The 23166-nt window shown below is 34.6% G+C and overlaps 5 protein-coding genes across 9 annotated transcripts in view; 4 read left to right on the forward strand and 1 right to left on the reverse strand.

The window, feature by feature from the left end:
• LOC104765297 overlaps positions 1 to 345 on the forward strand; it is a 1919-nt gene extending 1574 nt beyond the window's left edge. Inside the window, exon 6 of the mRNA XM_019241600.1 lies at positions 26 to 345. Coding sequence (XP_019097145.1) covers positions 26 to 151 — 126 coding nt within the window. The 3' untranslated portion in view covers positions 152 to 345. The remainder of the gene's footprint in view (positions 1 to 25) is intronic.
• Positions 2543 to 8606, forward strand: LOC104765300 (probable leucine-rich repeat receptor-like serine/threonine-protein kinase At3g14840). Its single transcript, XM_010488992.2, has 24 exons — positions 2543 to 2848; positions 2952 to 3126; positions 3632 to 3703; positions 3840 to 3908; positions 4004 to 4075; positions 4180 to 4251; positions 4368 to 4439; positions 4522 to 4593; positions 4684 to 4755; positions 4863 to 4934; positions 5020 to 5088; positions 5183 to 5254; positions 5337 to 5402; positions 5504 to 5566; positions 5652 to 5693; positions 5777 to 5817; positions 5907 to 6292; positions 6370 to 6568; positions 6664 to 6825; positions 6914 to 7032; positions 7116 to 7326; positions 7429 to 7666; positions 7749 to 7899; positions 7990 to 8606. The coding sequence occupies exons 1-24, from the start codon at positions 2755 to 2757 to the stop codon at positions 8392 to 8394; spliced, it is 3066 nt and encodes a 1021-aa protein (XP_010487294.1). The 5' UTR covers positions 2543 to 2754; the 3' UTR covers positions 8395 to 8606.
• LOC104765298 (probable leucine-rich repeat receptor-like serine/threonine-protein kinase At3g14840) lies at positions 9307 to 16045 on the forward strand. Of its 4 annotated transcripts, XM_010488991.2 has the most exons (24): positions 9307 to 9473; positions 9567 to 9736; positions 11336 to 11397; positions 11524 to 11592; positions 11666 to 11737; positions 11848 to 11919; positions 12015 to 12086; positions 12180 to 12251; positions 12351 to 12422; positions 12496 to 12567; positions 12659 to 12730; positions 12814 to 12885; positions 12965 to 13030; positions 13138 to 13200; positions 13286 to 13327; positions 13404 to 13444; positions 13535 to 13914; positions 13992 to 14184; positions 14263 to 14415; positions 14504 to 14622; positions 14706 to 14916; positions 15000 to 15237; positions 15318 to 15468; positions 15560 to 16045. In XM_010488991.2, the coding sequence occupies exons 1-24, from the start codon at positions 9359 to 9361 to the stop codon at positions 15926 to 15928; spliced, it is 3018 nt and encodes a 1005-aa protein (XP_010487293.1). In that variant the 5' UTR covers positions 9307 to 9358; the 3' UTR covers positions 15929 to 16045. The 4 variants fall into 4 exon arrangements, with proteins under 4 accessions (XP_010487293.1, XP_010487290.1, XP_010487291.1 ...); XM_010488988.2 differs by lacking the exon at positions 11336 to 11397 and having other exon boundaries at positions 9308 to 9473; positions 9567 to 9723; XM_010488989.2 differs by lacking the exons at positions 11336 to 11397; positions 11524 to 11592 and having other exon boundaries at positions 9309 to 9473; positions 9567 to 9723.
• On the forward strand, positions 17521 to 19726 carry LOC104765301 (protein trichome birefringence-like 41). The gene is made up of 5 exons (XM_010488993.2): positions 17521 to 17818; positions 18535 to 18706; positions 18795 to 18970; positions 19070 to 19228; positions 19309 to 19726. Exons 1-5 carry the CDS (start codon positions 17562 to 17564, stop codon positions 19607 to 19609), a joined length of 1065 nt encoding a protein of 354 aa, XP_010487295.1. The 5' UTR covers positions 17521 to 17561; the 3' UTR covers positions 19610 to 19726.
• On the reverse strand, positions 20221 to 22711 carry LOC104765302. Of its 2 annotated transcripts, none has more exons than XM_010488996.2 (7): positions 22458 to 22711; positions 22245 to 22316; positions 21994 to 22161; positions 21663 to 21833; positions 21353 to 21565; positions 21155 to 21243; positions 20221 to 21065 (listed from the first exon to the last, which is right to left on the reverse strand). In XM_010488996.2, exons 1-7 carry the CDS (start codon positions 22564 to 22566, stop codon positions 20418 to 20420), a joined length of 1470 nt encoding a protein of 489 aa, XP_010487298.1. In that variant the 5' UTR covers positions 22567 to 22711; the 3' UTR covers positions 20221 to 20417. The 2 variants fall into 2 exon arrangements, with proteins under 2 accessions (XP_010487298.1, XP_010487297.1); XM_010488995.2 differs by having other exon boundaries at positions 20221 to 21068; positions 22458 to 22710.

Here is a 23166-nt window from a genome sequence, read left to right on the forward strand (position 1 = left end):
ATAACTTCTCAATCGAAAACTGCAGTTGGGTCGGTCGAAATGGAATGGGAACATTGGACGAACGGGAATAGTTGTTAGAGCTGATACTCCACTTGCAAGTATTGGCCAGCCTTCTTTCTCTGTCCAGTTTAATAACGCTTTCGAGTTCTGAATCTTTCCGCAATTATAACATAGAAAGATTACAGTGTACATGAACATATGTTTGAGAAGACTGCTGTTCCCTTCGGTAACTTTTGTATATGGTAGTTTACTACTCGGTTAACCCACAAGTCTGTGTCTCTGTAAGTCTGGCAGATATTTTCACCACGTTAAAGATTACAGTTTCTAGCCCTATTGGTTTCAACTTATCGAAGATGTTTTTGTTTTGTTTAAAGTTTTGAAAACAAAGTGTATTAAATTAAGTACTTTTATATACAGTATATGTCTAGTGGCAAGTGGGTCACTGACACTTACAGTTGGATCGTAGGACCATAAAGACTAATAAACGTTACAAATATATCAAAAGTTGGTACGCGACATTAACTGCAAATCTAATTAGAGAACCCGTGTTCTTTATTTTGTTTATTCTAATAATCCAATTTGACGATGTTTTGACCCAAAGGAAACTTAACTACGTACATTTCTCTGAATTTTTGGGTTAAAATATAAGAGGAAGAAAATGTTCATTGAACGAATTCCAAATGCCGTACATGCTATTATAAAATAGTACGAAATACTCTTGTGACTCGATTCTTTATTGAGAAATTGTTACGTTAGAAATTGAATAAAGGTTCCACTGAAGAAATGACTAAAGGTTTGAGAGCTGTTTGACGACTTTTCATAATTGTTAATTATCGAAAACAATGAGTACTTTTTATCTCGTCTCGAGTCTAATAAGAGTGGCTTTGACTTGTCTACGACTACGAGATTTATTCATTCATCGAAGAAGGTTCAATGAACTAATACGGATATGGTTCGGAACCAATAAGATAAAATATTACGATATCCAATTAGAAATTTCCTCTCTTGGAAATTATTAAAAAATATAGATGGAAAAGAAAAAAACAAAGGCAAGAGAAAGAAACCAAAATTCTATTAAAATACATAAAAACATTTCACGTTCCAAATTAACATGTGATTTCCAGAACAACAACAGTTGACGCAAACAAGTACTCACTGACTGATAATTGTGTTTAGATTTTATATATATCCTTCTGAATTTTGTTTCTTGATATCATCTAATCTACGATTTCTGCAGATAATGCCCATTTCGCTTCAACTATAGTCTTTTTTCTTAATAACTTTTCTTTAATAAAAAACTACAATAATCTAAGATCAACACCAGTCTTCTGTGGTGAAAAATATTGACTTGGACGTAGACAAATCTTTTAAACAACACCACATTAATATCCCCTACAATAAAAACCACGTACGTCAACGTTCTTCTGTAATCCAAAAGTTAAAAACTCTACCTTGATTCGTATTAAGCTAGTACCTCATCAAATGATTATTATCATTATTTTCATGCCTATACATCTGCTCCAATCATATACAGATTGAAATAACGAAAAGGCAAAAACCAACAAAAATAATGATAATAAATTAATAATAACAATAATGACAAGAAAAATCATATACTTAGGCAATCCACGTCTTACATTTATGGATTTAACCGAAACAATGTTAGAAGTATCTATGTTTTTCTACGTGTATACCTTACCTATGACTCTATGAGCCAGAATACACTAATTACGACCGCACGTACTTTATTATTTGTTCGCTAAAAAGAAATCTTAAAGTTTCGTTTATTTTTTCTTAGACAAAAAAAAAACGAAGAAAAAGTTGTATGTCTCCATCGTGGAACTTGCTGCGTTAATTATTAGTATTTCGCTTCTTGCAGGTGTGTGGGTCGAAGACACTAATCGAACTATATAGTCTATGGCGGTATCCAATTGACTATTAATAGTTTTAGAAAATTACTTATGACACCAAGTCCCACCAAATTAAAGCATAATGGTGTTCACAATTACTTCAAACAACTAGTATAAATACAGTATTAAAGGATTTTTTTTTTCATACATATACGATTAATTTATATTAACAAAAAAAAAAAAAAAAAAAAACAGACCAAAAGATCTTATATCAACCCAATTTATATTATATATGCCGTACCATAACCAATTCTAAGGATTAAACTATAGTCATTGTATAAAAAAGACTACTACTATATATACCTTCTAATGGAGATACCAGTAATCTCATAATTGAATGAATAGTAAATAACTCAATTATTCATTTCTTAAGTTTTGAAGAACCGAATTATTTTTGGAAGTGTACAACAAACTCGCTGGCTCCATCTTTGTTTTTCCACACAACCTGACCCACTATGTTTTATGCAAGTAGGCACATTTTAAATCCTATCCTATTCAATTTAAAAATTGATTATTATTTATTTAAAAACGATAGAAAAAGGCCACAAAAATGAATAAATATAATTCATTAAAAAAAAAAAAAAAAGTCCTTTTTGGTTTAATAAATGTTGACTTACTCATCTCCTCTCCATTTTCTCAAATGTCTTCCGTCTTCCCCCATTCGTCGTCACATTAAGCAATAAGACATCCCTCGCTGCGCTTCTTCACTCTTCTTCTTCTTTCCATCGCCAACAAATATCTCTCTCTGCTCCTTTCAACAAATAAATAAGAATCTCGACTTTGAATCCCATTTTCATAATCAGATCTTCTCCATAAAAAAAAAAAAAAAATTTTGAATGTTGAAATGTCGTTCAATCGACAACTTCTCTTCTTCTTCTTCGTTTCTCTTATCCTCTTCTCCGGCTTCGCATCCTCTGCAACACTACCCCCAGAAGAAGGTATATTATATTTCTATTTATACATACTTATGTGTTTGATGATTCAGTGTAAAACGATTTTGTTCTCTCTCTCTCTCTCTCTCTCTCTGTAATTTTTTGGCAGTCGAAGCTTTAAGAAGCGTAGCGACGGCGTTGAAGAAGACTAATTGGAATTTCTCGGTGGATCCATGCGACGAAACTTCTTCTGACGGCAAATGGAGAGATCTTAAAGCCCCTAAGGGCGAAGAAGACGCCGTTACTTGTAACTGCTCCTCCGGCATTTGCCACGTCACCCACATGTGCGTCCTTCTTCTTTTTTTTTTCTCTCTTCATCTTTTTTTTTTCTTACGTCATAAAGCATAAAGTTTTTGTTTTAGGCATTAAAGAAATTTAAAAATAAAATAAAAATATATTACTAGTATTGATGAATTTTTAGAATTGGACTTTGTTTGAATTTTGAAGTAGTAAGTCTCATTTTCTAAAGCTTTACTATCCCGATGATTTTAAATTTATTCCACTTGTTTTTATTTAATTCAAGTAGCTTATAGATATGCTTCAAATGTAGACAATAATATTGACGCCGTCGCTATTGACCTTTTTTTTTTTAACGCGTCGGTGAATATAATAAAAATAACTGATTTAATCTTTTACGTCCGTGAATCTAACAATGTTTTTTTTTTTTAACTTTCGTGCTTATTGAAACTGGGCCGACAATATAATGGGCCTATGATTTTTGTAAAACCGTTTTAAAAAACCTGTCATTTTCTTTTTCCCTCTTAATCAATTTTTTTTTGGTGAAAACAGAATTCTCAAGGGACAAGACCTTCAAGGATCTCTTCCTACAGATCTTTCAGGACTTCCTTTCTTGCAAGAGATGTAAGCAAGCTTAAATATTCACTCACTCACCAATTTTTAACAACCCTCTCTAATGTTCTGATTATCACCGTAACTGTTAGTATCATCTCTCATTTAATTAACTTAACTGTCGTCACACTCTCTTCTTTCTCGACAGTGATCTGACTAAAAACTATCTCAACGGTTCCATTCCTCCCGAATGGGGATCCTCATCACTTGTGAACATGTATGTATAAGTCTTATCTCTTTTCATATCAACTTTATATATGTTATAGTCCCTTTATTGAGTTTTGTTTTGTTGGCATGGTGGTGAAAATGCAGCTCAATACTTGGGAACCGGATTACTGGTCCTATCCCAAAAGAACTTGCAAATCTTACAAACCTTTTTAGTCTGTGAGTACACTTTCTTTTATCTCTCGCTCTTCACTAATGTTTCAGATTACTCTTAACTTTTTGTTTTATTTTTTAATTTCTGGAACATTTGTGGTTTTTTTTAGTGTCTTGGAATACAACCAACTCTCAGGAAAGTTACCACCAGAGCTCGGAAATCTACCCAACCTTCAAAGACTGTAAGAATTTTTTGCCAAGTTCTCCCAAACTGTTCCTCTTTTTTATTTTTCTTTATATAATTAAAAAACATTTACTGGTCTTTGCTGGTGTTGAGACTATGTTTTACTCTTTGTAGGTTTCTTAGCTCAAACTACTTGACCGGGGAAATCCCAAGTTCATTCGCCAAACTTACTAATTTGACTGATTTGTAAGTATTTCTGTGTTTTTTATTTGATCATCGAACATATGTTTGCTGGAGATTTTCTGACTTTTTGTTTTATATATATTAGTCGTATTAGCGACAACCAGTTCACTGGTACTATACCAGATTTCATCCAGAACTGGAAAGGACTTGAGAAACTGTAAGCAGTCCTTTCAGCTTAATGAGATCTTTCGTTTTTCACTTGTTACTTATAAAATATTGAAATGTTTGCTTTGCTTCATCAATCAAGGGTTATTCAAGCAAGTGGTTTAGTTGGACCGATTCCTAGTGCCATTGGTCCTCTGGGAACCTTAACAGACTTGTAAGTACACAAACTTTGCATGTTGGGGTTCATTATTTCCGCCTCTCATGGACTGCCACACCTTCAATAATGTATATTTACTCTTTTCCATATTTTAAAATTTGTAGGAGAATCAGTGACTTGAGCGGACCTGAATCTCCATTTCCTCCCCTACAAAACATGACATCGATAAAGACATTGTGAGCTTGAGCATAAGACTATACGAATTTGGTATTGGTTTCTTCCCACATTCAACTAGCTAATTTCCATTTCTGTTCGTTGCAGGATTCTTCGGAACTGCAACCTTACAGGAGACTTACCTGAGTACCTTGATCGCAGAACCTTGAAAGTTTTGTTAGTAATCTCTTTGTTTTTCGGAAAACATAACATCGGTTTATCTAAGATAAAAAAAAGAATTTAATCTGACATTGTGAGACTCATTTCGCAGGGATCTTAGCTTTAACAAACTGAGTGGACCAATCCCCGAGAAATATTCCGCTCTTTCGGATGTAGATTACATGTATGCTCTCCTCTTCTTTCCTCTGTTTCACTAAAAGCTTTCTGTGGATGGAGCAATGAAATTTTTTTTCGTGACCTTGCAGATATTTTACAAGCAACATGTTAAACGGGGGAGTACCACCCTGGATGTTAGACAAAGGAGACACGATGTGAGTTTTTTTCATCTGTATATACAAGACGGTTAATTTTTTTGTAGTGACAACAGACGATGTAACATTTTTCTTTGGTTATTCTTTTTTTTTAATTGCAGTGATCTTGCTTACAATAACTTTTCCAAAGAAACCAACACTGAATTGTGTCAACAAAATTCCGTGTAAGAAGAAAATAAACATTTCAACTTCTTATGCCTTCGAATTCGCGATAAGCTTACGGTTTTTTTTAATTCTTTTTATTTGCAGGAATATGTTTTCAAGCACAAGCCCTTTAGTGACAAATTATTCGTAATTCTCATTACTTTTAGAAGATTTGGATCTATATAACACACTCACTAGAATATTCATATTACGTTCTTTTCTTGTTGCAGCTCAAATGTTTCCTGTCTGAGCAAATATGTGTGTCCTAAAAGTAAGTCGGTGAAGCTATATACAGTATATACATTATAAAACCAATCTGCGTATCTGATTTGTCTTCGGTTACTAATCATTTGTTCTCAGCTTTCTACGGCCTTCATATAAACTGTGGTGATAATGAGATTACAAGCAATGGGACCAAATATGATGCTGACACACGGGATGCACTGGGTTTCGATAATAGTGGAAACGGGTGGGTTTCTACCAACACGGGACACTTCTTGGATGATGATCGGACTAACATTGGAAAAACCAAATGGTCGAATGTATCAGAGCTTAATATAACAAATTCCAGCATAGATTCTAGGCTTTATACGCACGCGCGTCTCTCGGCCATCTCCCTCACGTACTATGCATTGTGTCTGGGAAAAGGAAACTATACGGTTAATCTTCATTTCGCTGAAATTATGCTTTATGATAAACACTTGTATAGCAACTTGGGAAGAAGATTCTTTGACATATACGTTCAGGTAATTTGATTAAACTTTTTTCTTGATTGTCAGAAATATTGTATTAACGAATCAATTGGCTGGTGTGACATTTGCAGGGTAAACTTGTGGCGAAAGATTTCAATATTGTTGATGAGGCAAAAGGTGTGGGAAAACCTGTGGTTAAGAAATTTCCTGTCACGATTACAAATGGGAAACTGGAAATAAGATTGCAGTGGGCTGGGAAAGGAACTCAAGCTATTCCTGCGAGAGGTGTATATGGTCCTCTCATATCGGCTGTATCGGTAGATCCAGCAGGTAAGCTTTGCTAAACCTCAAACTATCTCTGAGAGATTTCTCTTTTGTTTGAGTGTTTTTGTCACTTGACTTTATCTCCCATTATCTTGCTCTAGATTTTATTCCACCAAAGGAACCTGGCACTGGATCTGGTGGGGGAAGTTCTGTTGGTACTGTGGTTGGTAGTGTAATCGCTTCGACCGTATTTCTTGTGCTTTTAATCGGAGGTATATTATGGTGGAGAGGCTGCTTAAGACCTAAGAGTCAGATGGAAAAAGGTACTTATATAGCTTTTTAACATTCAAATTCATTTTGTGTTATTTCTCTTTGTTTCTTCCTAAATTCAACTGTGTTTCTTCACCTCAGATTTCAAGAACTTAGATTTCCAGATCAGTTCGTTCTCGTTGAGGCAAATCAAAGTTGCCACGGATAACTTTGATCCTGCAAACAAGATCGGAGAAGGTGGTTTCGGTCCTGTACACAAGGTTAGCATCATACTGTGAAATGACATGTTATGAGAGATGAATGATATATGATCTTTAAGGTTTTGTCAATTGTATGAATACAGGGAACATTGACTGATGGAACTGTAATCGCGGTGAAGCAGCTATCGGCGAAATCAAAACAAGGGAATCGAGAGTTTTTGAACGAGATTGCTATGATTTCTGCTCTGCAGCATCCACATTTGGTTAAACTATATGGATGTTGCGTCGAAGGTGACCAGCTCTTGCTAGTTTACGAGTACTTAGAAAACAACAGCCTCGCGCGGGCTCTTTTCGGTTAGTCATCCCTTTTAAAGCACCTCATAGCTTAAAAACGTTCTTTTCAATCCAATTTTTGTTTTGCTCAACAACAATGTTTTTGTCCCTATCAATTTAAAGGTCCTCAAGAGACTCAGATACCACTAAATTGGCCAATGAGGCAGAAGATTTGTGTCGGGATAGCGAGAGGATTAGCTTATCTCCACGAGGAATCAAGACTCAAGATCGTACACAGAGACATCAAAGCCACTAATGTATTGCTGGACAAGGATCTAAATCCAAAAATCTCAGATTTCGGTCTTGCTAAGCTTGATGAAGAAGAAAACACACACATCAGCACACGAGTCGCCGGAACATAGTGAGTTAATCAATGACAAATAAGAATTTTCACCTCTATGATATATATATCTTCTAACCAAAACAAACTTCTCTTTTTGCAGCGGATATATGGCTCCAGAATACGCCATGAGAGGCCATTTGACAGATAAAGCCGACGTCTACAGTTTTGGCATTGTTGCTCTGGAAATAGTTCATGGAAAGAGCAACACGAGCTCACGATCCAAAGCCGAGACCTTCTACCTTCTTGACTGGGTAAATCTTCAGTTCACCTCGAAAACCATGAAACATAAACCTTAAACCTTAGATCATTGGATCATATATGTATCTCAATTTCTTCCACAGGTGCACGTTCTAAGGGAGCAAAACAATCTGGTGGAAGTAATAGATCCAAGGCTAGGAACAAGTTACAACAGACAAGAAGCAATGACGATGATTCAGATAGGGTTGCTCTGCACCAGTCCAGCTCCGGCTGATAGACCTTCGATGTCGACAGTGGTGAGTATGCTTGAAGGCCATTCAACGGTGAATGTTGAGAAGCTTCTTGAAGCTTCGTTCAACAAAGGAAGTGAAAAAGACGAAGAGAGCGTGAGAGCGATGAAGAGGCATTACGCCATGATAGGCGAGGAGGAGATAACGAACACGACAACCACCGACGGACCTTTCACGTCGTCTTCTACGTCAACCGCAAACGCCAGTGATCTTTACCCTGTGAAGCTTGATTCTGCTTACTGGAACACCAGAACTTAGTTATGGGGGTTCTGTTTTTGTCACAAAATGAAAAGAAAATTATGGAGTAAGTTATTATGACGTTTTCGTATTTTGCTTTTGTAAAGTGTTTTTTTTTATGATAATTATTTTATCTACGACGATCAGAAGATTACGTTACATGAAACTGAAAGCGAGGCTGTTTATTTATCTTAAGAGAATCGAAAGGTCCTAAAACACTTTAGATGAGATAATGCTGAGCGAAGACATGTACACTTGTATAGTATTGTTGTTCTGTTAACATCTCTTTAATAACAATAAATACATATATATATATTATTTAGGACAATTCTCATCAACAAACTAATTCTTTTTTTAACAACATAACACGAAAATAAGTTTTGTTTCTAAATTTAGCATATTATCTCTGAAATTTCAAAAATATTACTATTTTAAAAATTAAATCCTAATACCTAAATGCTAAACTCTAGCTCCTCAAAACTATAATTTAAATGTAAAATAAAAAGTCAAAACCCAAAAAATTATAAATAGTAGTAGTATTATAAAAGTCTGTGGAGTATTTGCTACTTTTTATCTATAAAACTTGTTTTAGTATTATATTAAGAAATTTAAGAAAAACAAGACAATGGAAAATTTTCAATATTATTTTTTTAATACAATATATTAATAATAAATAGAGATTGGTACGATAAAATTAAAATTCTATTTTTTGTTATGAAATCGTGAATATATGAAAATAACAATAATTAAATTTTAAGGTATTAAATCGGATGCTTATATTAATATGTGTATTTTTCTTCCACCTTTTTTTATTATCTTTGTTAATAACGTTGACTTAGTTTTCTCCTCTTCAGTCGTCGGGCATTCGTGGTCACATCATAGGCAACGCTCGTCTTCACTCTTTCCATGTGACATGTCTCCGTCCTCTCACAATAAAATCTCCATTTTAATTCCATTTCCCAAAAATTAGATCTCTCATTAAAAAATGAATGTTGAAATGTCGTCCAGTGGACAACTTCTCTTCACTTCTTACTTCTTCATTGTTTTCCTTATCTTCTTCTCCGGCTTCGCATCCTCTGCAACATTGCCCAGAGAAGAAGGTATGTGATACGGGTGTTAATGTGTTATACTTATTTGTGTTTTGATGATTGCGTGTAACGATTTGTTTCTCAATCTCTGTGTGAATTTCGCAGTCGAGGCTTTAAAAAGCGTTGCGAAGGCGTTGGAGATGACTAATTGGTTTTTGGAGGGGGATCCTTGCGGAAGGAGTGATCTTAACGCCGCTAAGGGCTTTGAATTAAACGCCGTTAACTGTAACTGCTCCTCCGACAATTGCCACGTCACCAAGCTGTGCGTTCTTTTTGTTCTCTTCTTCCTTCTCTTTTTGTACGTCATAAAATCATACATACTTAGTTTTAGGCATTAAAGAAACTAAAAAAATTATTATTAGTATGATGAATTTTAAGAAATTAGACTTTGTTTGAATTTTAATAATTTTAAAAAATATTACTAATTAATTTTAAAAATTAGTTTCTTATTTTTTGATTAATAGTATCAAAAAACTTTCTTCACCTTTTTTTAGATAGTTACAAGTTAAATTAGAGAAAATCCAAAACAATACAAATATATTTTTTTTGAGTTTATTTGTAATCTTTTTTGAGTTTATTTGTAAAAAATATTTTTCGTTAGCTGTTTTCAGCTGATCTATTAATATTATTGACAAAAATAAATATTATAGTTAAATAATAATATTTAATATTTTATAATTTTTAAATAAAAGACTATATATTTGTAGTTATATGCTTGAGTATGACCATTGTATTGACGCCGTCGTTATTGACCCTTGATGCTTGAATGTAGACAATTGTATTGACACCGTCGCTGTTGTTGTTTTTTTTTTTTAAGTATGGCAAGATAACATTAAAATTTTACGGTATTTTTTCTTTATATTAGAAATGCTTTAAAATAACTAAACATGGACAAAATAGCATATATTCTACAAATTTTCAAAAATATTATTATTTGATATGATTATAATATTTTAAGTTAATTGTTAAAAAACTTTATAAGTTTGAATTTTCTATTTTACATATAATTTTAAAATTTTAATAAAAATAGTTAAAATAAAATTTTAGCATTATCCATATAAAAAATTAACAATAGTAAAATGATCTTATAGTGCACAGCAGTGTTCAATGATAAATCCAATTGTAGAATACACCATCACACAACAAAATGGATAAATGTTCCTTAGCAATGTAAAAATTTGACTAATAGGTTGCAACTTGCAAAGTTATGTATCGGTTTGACTTTACACGTTATAAAGTTTAGATTTTACAATTAAACGATGTTATATGTAACTTAGATTATATAAGAGTATTATCGTTTAGACTTTACAATTATACGAGATTATATATCGATTTAGAATGATAAAAGAAGATTTAGTTATATCGGTTTGGATCTATAAAAAAATAGGGTCTAGATTTTACAATTAAACGAGATTATATGTTGATTTAGGTTTATAGAAGATTAGAGTTTAGATTTTACAAAATAATGTTATATGTCGGTTTGAGTTTATATTAGAAAATTAGGATTTATATTTTACAAATAAACGAGATAAAGTGTTGGTTTGGGTTTAAAGTTTCAAAAATAGCACCATATTTCAAAATCAAACCTTAAACTCTAAACAGTAAACGCTACAAACTTTACACAAATCTTAAAAAAATCTAATTTTTTAAAAAATATTATAATTATGAAAACTAGTACTATATTATTTTAAATACATATATATATATATATATATATATATTGGTAACAATGTGAAGTAAAATAGTACTATTTTGGTGGAGTGTATAGCATAATTGTTCATAAAACTTATTTTTAGAGCTATTTTAAAGTATTTCTGTTTTTTTAGGCATGCTTTTCTTTTTCCCTCTTAATCTTGTGTAAACAAATTCTCAAGTCACAGAGCCTTCGAGGATCTCTTCCTACTGATCTTTCAGGACTTCCTTTCTTGCAAGAGCTGTATGCAGAAGATTCAGTCACCAATTTTTATTTTGTACAGTATATAATGTTCTTATTGTTTTGATATCTGTTAGTATCCCTCATTAACTAACTTAAATGTCGTCACACTCTCTTCTTTCTCGACAGTGATCTGACTAGAAACTATCTCAACGGTCCCATTCCTCCCGAATGGGGAGCCTCATCACTTGTAAACATGTATGTATCATATGCACTATATATATATATATATATATAGATTGAGTTTGTTTGTTGGATGATGAAAATGCAGCTCACTATATGGAAACAATATAACTGGTCCAATCCCAAAAGAATTAGCGAACATTACAACTCTGTTTAGTCTGTGAGTACACTTCTTTGATCTTGCTCTCCTTTAATATTCCAAATTACTCTAAATTTTGATTATTATAATTATTATTATTGTTATTTTCCGGAAAATTTTGGGGTTTTTAGTGTCTTGGAATGCAACCAAATCTCAGGGACGTTACCGCCAGAGCTCGGAAATCTACCCAACATTCAAAGACTGTAAGAATGTTTTTCCAAGTTTCTCTCAAACAGTTCCTTAAAAAAAAACAATTATTGGTCTTTGCTGGTGTTGAGACTATGTTTACTCTTTGTAGGCTTCTTAGCTCGAACTACTTGACCGGGGAAATCCCGAGTACATTCGCCAAACTTACTACTTTGACTGATGTGTAAGTATTCCTGTGTTTTTTTTCTTGATCATGGAATGGAACATATGTTTTGCTGGAGATTTCTGATACAATTTTAATTATCTCGGTGTATAGTCGTATTAGCGACAACCAGTTCACTGGTACTATACCAGATTTCATCCAGAATTGGAAAGGACTTCGGAAACTGTAAGCAATACTTCCAGCTTGATGTGATTCTTTCATTTTTCGATATCCGTATTGGTTACTTATAAAATATTGAAATGTTTGCTTTGCTTCATCAATCAGGGTTATTCGAGCAAGTGGTTTAGTTGGACCGATTCCTAGTGCCATTGGTCCTCTGGGAACCTTAACAGACTTGTAAGTACATAAAATATGCATGTTGGGGTTCAATAATGTATATTTACTCTGTTCCAAATTTGAAATTTCGTAGGAGAATCACTGACTTGAGTGGACCTGAATCTCCATTTCCGCCACTAAGCAACATGACATCGTTGAAGTTTTTGTGAGTTTGAGCCTCAGACTAGACGAGTTTGGTATTGGTTTCTTCCACCTTCAACTAGCTAACTTCTGTTTATACTCGTTGTTCGTTGCAGGATTCTTAGGAACTGCAACCTTACAGGACACTTACCTGATTATCTTGGAGAGAGGAGAACCGTAAAGAATTTGTTAGTAGTCTCCTTTTCTACGGCGAATCGATTTATCGAAGATGTAAAGGAATTAATCTGACATTGTGAGACTCATTTCGCAGGGATCTTAGCTTTAACAAACTGAGTGGACCAATCCCCGTGTCATATGCCGCTCTTTCATATGTAGATTACATGTATGCTCTCCTCTTCTTTCCACTGTTTCACTAGAAGCTTTCTATGGACCAATGAAAATTTTGTTTTGTGACCTTGCAGATATTTTACAAGTAACATGTTAAACGGGGAAGTACCAAGTTGGATGGTCGACAAAGGAGACACGATGTGAGTTTTTTTCAACTATGTATATATAAATACAACACACAGTTTATTTTTGTAGTAACAACAGATGATGTAACATTTTTATTCGGTTATTCTTTCTTGAATTGCAGTGATCTTGCTTATAATAACTTTTCCAAAGAAATCAAAACTGAATTGTGTCAACAAAATTCCGTGTAAGAAGAACTATAAACATTTCAACTTCTTATGCTTTCAAATTCGTAATAAAGCTTACGGTTTCTTGATTCTTTTTATTTGTAGGAATACGTTTTCAAGCACAAGCCCTTTAGTGACAAATAACTCGTAATTAGCACATTCAAAAGATTTGGATCTATATAACACTCACTAGAATATTGATTTATGTTTTGTTTTGCTACAGCTCAAATGTTTTCTGTCTGAGCAAATATGTCTGTCCTAAAAGTAAGTCTTTAAAACTATATACATTACAAAACCATATCTGTTAATTCCTATCTGATTTATTTTCGGTGATTCCATATCATTTGTTCTCAGCTTTCTTCGGCCTTCATATAAACTGTGGTGGTAATGAAATAACAAGCAATGGGACTAAGTATGATGCTGACACAAGGGATACACAAGGTTTCTATAATAGTAAAAATGGGTGGGTTACTAGCAACACGGGGAACTTTTTGGATGATAATCGGCCTACCAATTTAAATTTCCAAACCAAATGGTCGAGTTCATCAGAGCTTGATATAACAGATTCTAGCATAGACTTTAGGCTTTATATACAAGCACGTCTCTCGCCCATCTCCCTCACTTACATGGCATTGTGTCTTGGAGAAGGAAACTATACGGTTAATCTTCATTTCGCTGAAATTATTTTCGATGCAAACAATTTGGGAAGAAGATTCTTTGACATATACGTTCAGGTAATTTGATTAAACGGTTTTCTTGATTGTCAGAAATATTGTATAGAAGAATCAATTGGCTGGTGTGATATTTGCAGGGTAAACTTGTGGCGAAAGATTTCAATATTGTTGATGAGGCAGGTGTGGGAAATACTGTGGTCAAGAACTTTCCGGTCACGATTACAAATGGGAAACTGGAAATAAGATTGCAGTGGGCTGGGAAAGGAACTCAAGCTATTCCTGTGAGAGGTGTATATGGTCCTCTCATATCTGCTGTATCGGTTGATCCAGGTAAGCTTTTCTAAACCTCAAACTATCGGTAGATCCAGGTAAACTTTGCTAAACCTCAAACTATATATCTTGCTCTAGATTTTGATCCACCTGGCACTAAATCTGGTGGGGGAAGTTCTGTTGGTACTGTGGTTGGTAGTGTAATCGCTTCGACAGTGTTTCTTGTGCTTTTAATCGGAGGTATATTATGGTGGAGAGGCTGCTTAACACCTAAGAGTCAGATGGAAAAAGGTACTTAAATAGTTTTCTAGCATTCAAATTCATTTTGTGTTATGTCTCTTTGTTTCTTCCTAAACTCAACTGTGTTTCTTCACCTCAGATTTCAAGAACTTAGATTACCAGATCAGTTCGTTCTCGTTGAGACAAATCAAAGTTGCCACGGATAACTTTGATCCTGCAAACAAGATCGGAGAAGGTGGTTTCGGTCCTGTACACAAGGTTAGCATCATACTGTGAAATGACATGTTATGAGAGATGAATGATATATGATCTTTAAGGTTTTGTCAATTGTATGAATACAGGGAACATTGACTGATGGAACTGTAATCGCGGTGAAGCAGCTATCGGCGAAATCAAAACAAGGGAATCGAGAGTTCTTGAACGAGATTGCTATGATTTCGGCTCTGCAGCATCCACATTTGGTTAAACTATACGGATGTTGTGTCGAAGGTGAACAGCTTTTGCTAGTTTACGAGTACTTGGAAAACAACAGTCTAGCGCAAGCGCTTTTCGGTAAGTATAGCTTAAAAACGATTCTTTCCAATCCAGATTTCGTTTTCCTCTAAAACGATGTTTTTGTTCCTATCGATTTAAAGGTCCTCAAGAGACGCAGATACCACTAAACTGGCCAACAAGGCAGAAGATTTGTGTCGGGATAGCGAGAGGATTAGCTTATCTCCATGAGGAATCAAGACTCAAGATCGTACACAGAGATATCAAAGCCACTAATGTCTTGTTGGATAAGGAACTGAACCCAAAGATTTCGGATTTTGGTCTTGCTAAGCTTGACGAAGAAGAAAACACACACATCAGCACACGAGTCGCTGGAACATAGTGAGTCAATCAGTGACAAATAAGAATTTTCACCTCTGTGAGATATATCTTCTAACCAAAACAAACTTCTCTTTTTGCAGCGGGTATATGGCTCCAGAATACGCCATGAGAGGCCATTTGACAGATAAAGCCGACGTCTACAGTTTTGGCATTGTTGCTCTGGAAATAGTTCATGGAAAGAGCAACACGAGCTCACGATCCAAAGCCGAGATCTTCTACCTTCTTGACTGGGTAAAATATCATCAGTTCACCTCCAAAACCCTGAAACATAAACCTTAAACCGCAGATCATTGCATCATATGTATCTCAATTTTTTCCACAGGTGCACGTTCTAAGAAAGCAAAACAATCTGGTGGAAGTAATAGATCCAAGGCTGGGAACAAGTTACAACAGACAAGAAGCAATGACGATGATTCAGATAGGGATGCTCTGCACCAGTCCAGCTCCGGCTGATAGACCTTCGATGTCGACGGTGGTGAGTGTGCTAGAAGGCCATTCAACGGTGAATGTTGAGAAGCTTCTTGAAGCTTCGGTCAACAAAGGAAATGAAAATGACGTAGAGAGCGAGAGAGCGATGAAGAAGCATTACGCCATGATATGTGAGGAGGATATAACGAACACGACAACCACCGACGCCAGCGATCTTTACCCTGTGAAGCTTGATTCTGCTTCCTGGAACACCAGAAATTAGTTATGGATTCTGTTTTTTCCAAAAAAAAAGGAAAATTATGGGGTAAGTTGTTATGACGTTTTGTATTTTACTTTTTGTAAAATTTATTTTCATGATAATTAAGTATAATTAAGACAATTAGATGATTACGTTACATGAAACAGAAAATGAGGCTATTTATTAGGAGTAATTGATCTTAAGAGAATCAAAAAGGTCCTAAAACAGTTTAGATAATGCTGAGTGAAGCAAGACAAGTATATTGTTGTTCTGTTACATCTTTTTATACTATGACGTATGGTTTGGCTTTTACTTTCTTAAACATAATCAAAAATGAATTTCAAAATTATCATTAAGAATCAAGATAAACTTCATCCGGCTTAGTATATTTACTATGTAGTACTATAATGATAATGCAGAAAAAAAACCCTTCCAATTGCAAAAATATGGCTGTGTAGAGATAGAAATTTGTTTATTTCTGAGGTTTCATAAATTTGATTGGTAATTTAGTATTATTACCTTGCATATATTGTCTAAATTTAAAAGAAAAATCATTTTCAAATTTCTTAAAATAAATTATTGTTGAAATATTAATTGCACCGATTATGGCATTATTGTATTTTTATATATCCCCTTAATATGATTGTTTCAGTCAACCATCCTATTATTAATTAAATACATTTAATAAGAATTACATTATTTGGCTTAAGCTTAACCAGAACAATTATTTTGGATTTTAATAAGAGAGACCGAATAAACTGTTGGTCTGTTAACATCGGTTTCTCTATGGACAAATGATTTGGCTTGTACTAGTTTAATACTATAGGATCCATCTATATTGTCGTTAAGAAAATTTTATATACAAAAACTAATTAAACTAAAACATGAATGATTAAAATATCAATTTATAGGTCCGCAAGTTTTTTCACGGGGTAGCACCGGCAAATGAAAAGTCCTTTTAAATAGACGAAACAAAAAGAAAACTCTTCACAGAATCTTTATGGTCCGAACAAATCGATTTTATTTCAGGGAAACAAATTTGTTTAAGCATGATCTAGGAGAAGTAAATGATAGGAATAAATTTATCAAGTCTGTAACGGATATTTCGCAATTTAGAAGATGAGAAAAAAAGATTCTCAAAGGAGATATATGGTAGAAATAAGAAATTAAGATCTCTATCATTTAATATCTTGACCATTTAATTTTACATTACTTGGATTTCAAAATTAAAATCTCGAAATGGAAAACCGGAGTTAGTAAATTACGTACGTGTCAATGGATACTTGAATGCACACAAAGAAATATTGAGATTGAGATGAAAAAAAAAAAATTTCTTATCAAAAAAAAAGAAATATTGAGATTTTGTCTTAAATTTTTCTTATCAAAAACTATATATATGGCATTATAAGTTCATATATTTGACTTACAAATAAAAAAAGAAATATTGAGATTTTGTCTTAAAATTTTCTTATCAAAAACTATATATATGGCATTATAAATTCACATATTTGACTTTAAAAAAAAAAGTAAAATATTATTTTTGTTTCTTCTTTTCAATGTGACAAATATATACATAAATATATAGATGCGTGGGTGTATATAAACCAGAAGCGTATTTGAATCTCTCTCTCTCCCCTCTCCTCTCCTCTGTGTTAAAATGGGTTCAAAGGATAACGCCATGTCTAATAGCTCTGCATTAGTTTTATCGCTGCTTCTTCTTCTTCTTCTTCTTCTACACGAAGCGGAGGGATGTGATATGTTCACAGGGCGATGGGTAAAGGACGCTTCTTACCCTCTCTACGACGTATCCACGTGTCCGTTCATAAGACGCGAGTTCTCTTGCAAGAGAAATGGACGGCCAGATCTCGATTACTCTACCTTCAGATGGCAGCCTCAGTCCTGCAAATTAGCAAGGTACATACATATCAGGCGTCAACTTATTAGTATAAATCATCTTTTTTAGATTTATTATTAATTTTGGGTTTCTAGATATTGAATCAAGGTATCGTTATAGATTTATTATAAACCAATTAGGGATATAAATCGACGCATAGCCAGTTATTCTTACTTTTGAATTTTGATTCTATATTTTTTTTTTAAACTATTCGTAGGTGTTATTATTTGATGAAATATGACATTACATTAGCGTTAATTATTGGTGCACATTTTTGTTGATTTGGTTCACATATATTATTATTATATGTACCTTTCAAGAAAATGGAAAATATTTGCATATATTATGTGTTTATAACTTTTTGTAAATTAAAGGCACTTTTGAGTGAAGCAACCAATGAAAAAAAGAGAATGCTATTTATATAGTAGTTTTGCCATAATTGAAGGTTGTTTTGGAATCTCCAAAATAAAAAAAAAAACTGCACGAAGATGAAAACGAACTCTTTTTTGTCACAATATGCCAACTGGTGATTCCGACGTGTGTTCCACGCGCCTCCGGTGATACTATGACACCCACCAAACTCTCTCTTCATATGAAGACATAAATTCCCCCACACTTGTGGGGACACTAACTCAAACTCTTTACGGTTCTGTCCTGGTGCTTGTTACGTTAATTACCATTGATGCCACCGACATAACGGCGGCGTTTTAATATTATTGTTTTGTGTGTGTTTTAGGTTCAACGGAGTGGAGTTTTTGGAGAGAAACAAAGGGAAGAAGATAATGTTTGTTGGTGATTCTCTTAGTCTAAACCAGTGGCAATCTTTGACATGTATGCTTCACTCTTCCGTTCCCAATTCTTCGTATACTTTAACCACACAAGGCAGTATCTCAACCTTCACATTCAAGGTACTAACCAGTAACCAATTTCTACACTTGTTTTGGTTTTTTAAGTATAATGTCAAACTAACCCCGTGGAGTAATGGTGAAATTGCAGGAGTATGGATTGGAATTGAAGCTTGACAGGAATGTGTATTTGGTAGATATAGTGAGGGAGAAGATTGGGAGAGTGTTGAAGCTTGATTCGATCAATGATGGAAAAAATTGGTTAGGAATGGATACATTGATTTTTAATACTTGGCATTGGTGGGGCCGGAGAGGTCCTTCACAACCGTATGTTCAATTAACTCTTGATTAATAATATGCTTTTTTTTTTTTTTTAATTACATGCTATGTTCTAAGTTTGGATTTTGTTTTGTTTTGTTTTGGCAGATGGGACTGGATACAACTAGGGACTAACGTTACAAAAGACATGAACCGTGTGGCCGCATTCGAAATTGCCCTTGGGACTTGGGGAAAATGGGTTGATACCGTCGTAGATACTAAGAAAACTAAGGTCTTTTTTCAAGGAATCTCACCTTCTCATTACAAGTAAGTGGTTATGCATCTGATTAAAGACAAACTATCTGTGAAACTTTTTTAAAATCTAAAATCGCTTTTGGTTATAACAGAGGAGTTCTGTGGGGTGAGCCAGCTGCAAAGAGTTGCTTGGGACAGAAGGAACCACTTTTGGGGACAAATTATCCAGGAGGATTGCCAGCAGAAGTGGGAGTTCTGAAGAGAGCACTTGGGAAAATATCCAAACCGGTGACATTGCTTGACATTACAATGCTTTCGTTGCTTCGGAAAGATGGTCATCCTTCGGTTTACGGTCTAGGCGGGCAATCCTCCGGTGGTGACTGCAGCCACTGGTGTCTCTCTGGGGTACCTGATACTTGGAATGAGATTGTTTACAATTATATGGTTGTGTAAAACAAAATCTTAACACAAAAGAATAACAATATTTAAACACAGAAGAAACCACAATTATAGCATTTGTTATTGTGTTTGATTCAATTTTAATTTAAATAAAAAGGTATTTTTCTGATTTTTGTAATCATATATCAAGCAAAAGAAGCAATGTAAACCCTAAAACCCCAGTAGTGTTTAATGAACACAATGTAAAATTGTATAGATTAAAACGTCTATTGCTAATTCATTTAGTATGGTCGGTTTTCAATTAAAGCTTACTATGTGACCAAAGTACATATCCAGTTATTAAAAATTTAATGGAAGTGAATGAGAAGTTAAAGTTTTTTTTTATTTTTATCAAATTCGATCTTAGATCAGACTCTCTTTAACTCGGTGCCAATCAAACATGGACTATTGGACTCTGTTTTATTACGAGCACCCATTTTTTTCCGGTGAAATTCTCAAAGCAATCAGGACTTATATAAACCAATCACATGGAAGTAACAAAAGGGTCCTTAGCTCAATAGGTCACCGGTTCGAATCCGGTAGGGCCCTTTATATTTTTTTTCTCATTTTAGTTAGAATCATTGTTTATATAGTTTAGTCCTCTTCTTGTTTTAAAACAAAACCAGTAATACATAAATCATCGATCCTTCATTACAAGGCAAGACAACACTTTTAACCTCTTTTCTTTCATCTGTGTAACAAGATTTTTCTTAACAACTATCAAAGAGAAAACATAACGAATCTCCCCAAAGCAAGGATCGAAGAAAGGACACACCTTGCTCAGCTGAATCAGAACTTCTGATGGAGGACATGAGTTTACTTTCTAGAATCGAAATGGAGTTTCGGGACCATACTTGCCGCTCCTCATGTTGAAATGATCAAACTTTGAACTATTACTGTACTCTACAGGCTTCACCGTATCTGATGGTGTTGGCTTTGGTTCTGTCTCTGTTGTTTTATCTCTATGGCGACGCCTCGATCGCTCTTTATGGATCTTCGGTTGGGGAACCTCTCTCGAGGCATAGAACTGAGCATAGTCCTGCCGTTTTGATGATGACGACCTATGGTGCTTGGATGATGACAAAGTAGGGTCCTTCATTACACTACTTGATCTTACCTTCGGGGTCTTATGTTCCGGGTGACTCTCATCAGCTTTAGGCAAGTGTGCATGTCGGGATTCAGAGACTGGTGCTGGTGCAGTATGCATTTGGACTCGAGGTGGTTCTTGTTCGTCTTCAGGCATTTTGAGTCTATCTTTTAATGGCCTTAGATTGGGGCTTGTTTTGAATCGGGTTGGAACTAGGTGGCTGGTTATAAAATCGAGAGCGAGTTTGCAGAGATCAATAATGAGTTGCCCAAATGATGGCCAACCGGGTTCTTCCTTGGTTGCTGTTGTCTCAAGAACAGGTCGGGAGAATTTCTCTTTGCCTTGACCTTGATGCTCCTCTTCAAAGCTGGTTTCTGTTTCTAGCTGCTGTAATATAACACAAACCTTTGTTGTTTGTAGCACATTGTTAATGAGAAGTGAAAAGGGGCGAAAGAGAAGAAATAGAGACTTACCGTCTTTGAGAAGAAAGAATTTCCAAAACCCTGCTGGAGCAAACAAGTAGCATAACCAATAAGAACGGCACCAATAACCAAGAGAATATCTGCAAAAAGAGCACGCAATTATCTTCGGTTAACACTCTCAGATCCACCTCTAAACAGAGTTGTACCTATGTACGTTACAAATGTGAAGAGGTGTATTCGACTTCTTACCAGTTGGAGAGATTGAACTATCATCTTGATAGTCACAGTCCTCTTCGCTAAGAGAGATTTGGCGAAGAGCAGCGTTTCCCCTGTCAATGACAAGCAACGAGCAGGTAGGCCGAACATAAACAACATCAAAATCATTTGAGAACTTTGCATCCTCACTTGGTCCATCTCTATACCCAGCTATATTTGATTTTCCCCCAGCTATTGTAGTAACACCTACAAAAATGTTCCAGACTCTTTAAGAACACGATAATCTCCTTTAGTTTAAGTGCTGATATATTCAAAAACCTATAAAGAATACTTGTTGTAATACCTGAATCTCCAATCTTTCTGATGGCAAGATTCAAAGTATCAGCGACATAAACGTTCCCTTTGTCATCCATTGTCACTCCCCTCGGATGATTAAAACGCGCCTCGCTTGGTTTTCCATCTGCATGTCCCGTCTTCCCTTGAAACGATCCAGCCACCAATCTTCCCCTGCTGTCTGCCCACAAGCATATAAATTACAAACAAAGTCATAACAAACTCCAACACTAATATGTAAAAATCAAATGTTACATACACTGAATCAATATGGAAAACGTAATGACAAATTAGTATACATAACTATCAAGTATCATCAAGGCAAAGTAGGAAAATTTTACACTGGGACAAGGGAGGAGTGATCTTCATGATGTTGCTATTAACTTCATCAACAGCATAAAGTTCTCCATCATCAGAAACTCGAATCTTGTAAGGAACAACACCGATTTCGTTTCCTTCCACAACAGTTTCGACCAAGTAACCATTCTCAAATTCAAGAACATTAGTATCTGCACAATTAAAAATAACCATTCTCAAATTCAGGAACATTGGTATGAACCAAGTAACAACCAATCTCAAATTGAGCAATCACCTGATTGGGATATTTTAGAGGATGATCCAGTAGTCCACTTTAGAACCCATGACATGTGCTTAATCAAAGAGCCTGGATTCAATTTACAAAAAATTGATATAAAACCCAGTAATCTAACTAAGAAAGTAGTGAGTGTAGGAGATAGATCAAAAGCAACCAAATCAATGATAATAATAATAGAAAGCAAGCAAATTTTTAAGTATGGTAACTTACTAGCAGGAGCAGCTTGAGCTTGAAATGGAAAGCTGTGAAGAGTAAAGACGATCCATAAAGTGAACAAAGTAGTAAAGCTCTGAGCGAGTAGAATCTGAGATTCGCCCATCTCTTTTGGATCCTGTAGTTAGTAGTAGCTTCCTTCCAAGTACAAATTTGTGTTCGAATCGAACCCTAGAGAGGCGATTCACATATTCCAAGACAAACACAACCAGTTGATAGAATGAAACCAACTTTGCAGATGACCACCGTTTTGTTTTGTTTTGTTTTTTTTTTTTTTTTAAGTTAAAAAATATTACAACGCCTGTGAAAAAAAAGTAGTCATTTATCAAAATAAAAAAATTATGAAGTTGTAAATTTCTTTTAAAAAATTTCTTCTTTGAAGGTAACCGTAATTTTACTAAATTTGTTTTCTTGTTGTTTTTGTTTCATCTTATACAAATTACCTAATTGGGTTACTCGTGTTTGAAATAAAGCAATTTCTGACCTCGTTTCTGGATATGGGCTTTATAAAAAAGCCCAATAATGAGCCTATTAAGGTTTCTAACCGTTAGCGAGTGAAAGTGCTAAATGCTTTTGCCCCACTAGATGTCTTGAGGAAAAGACAAAATTATTAGGAAAGGGAAAAGAAAAAAAAAGGAAAGAAAAAAAGCTGATCGGATCAGAAGCACTTCTACGATATGTCCAATCACATCATATCTTTTTACTG

The sequence above is a fragment of the Camelina sativa genome, chromosome 19, assembly GCF_000633955.1.
Source record: "Camelina sativa cultivar DH55 chromosome 19, Cs, whole genome shotgun sequence".
NCBI classification, from domain to species: domain Eukaryota; kingdom Viridiplantae; phylum Streptophyta; class Magnoliopsida; order Brassicales; family Brassicaceae; genus Camelina; species Camelina sativa.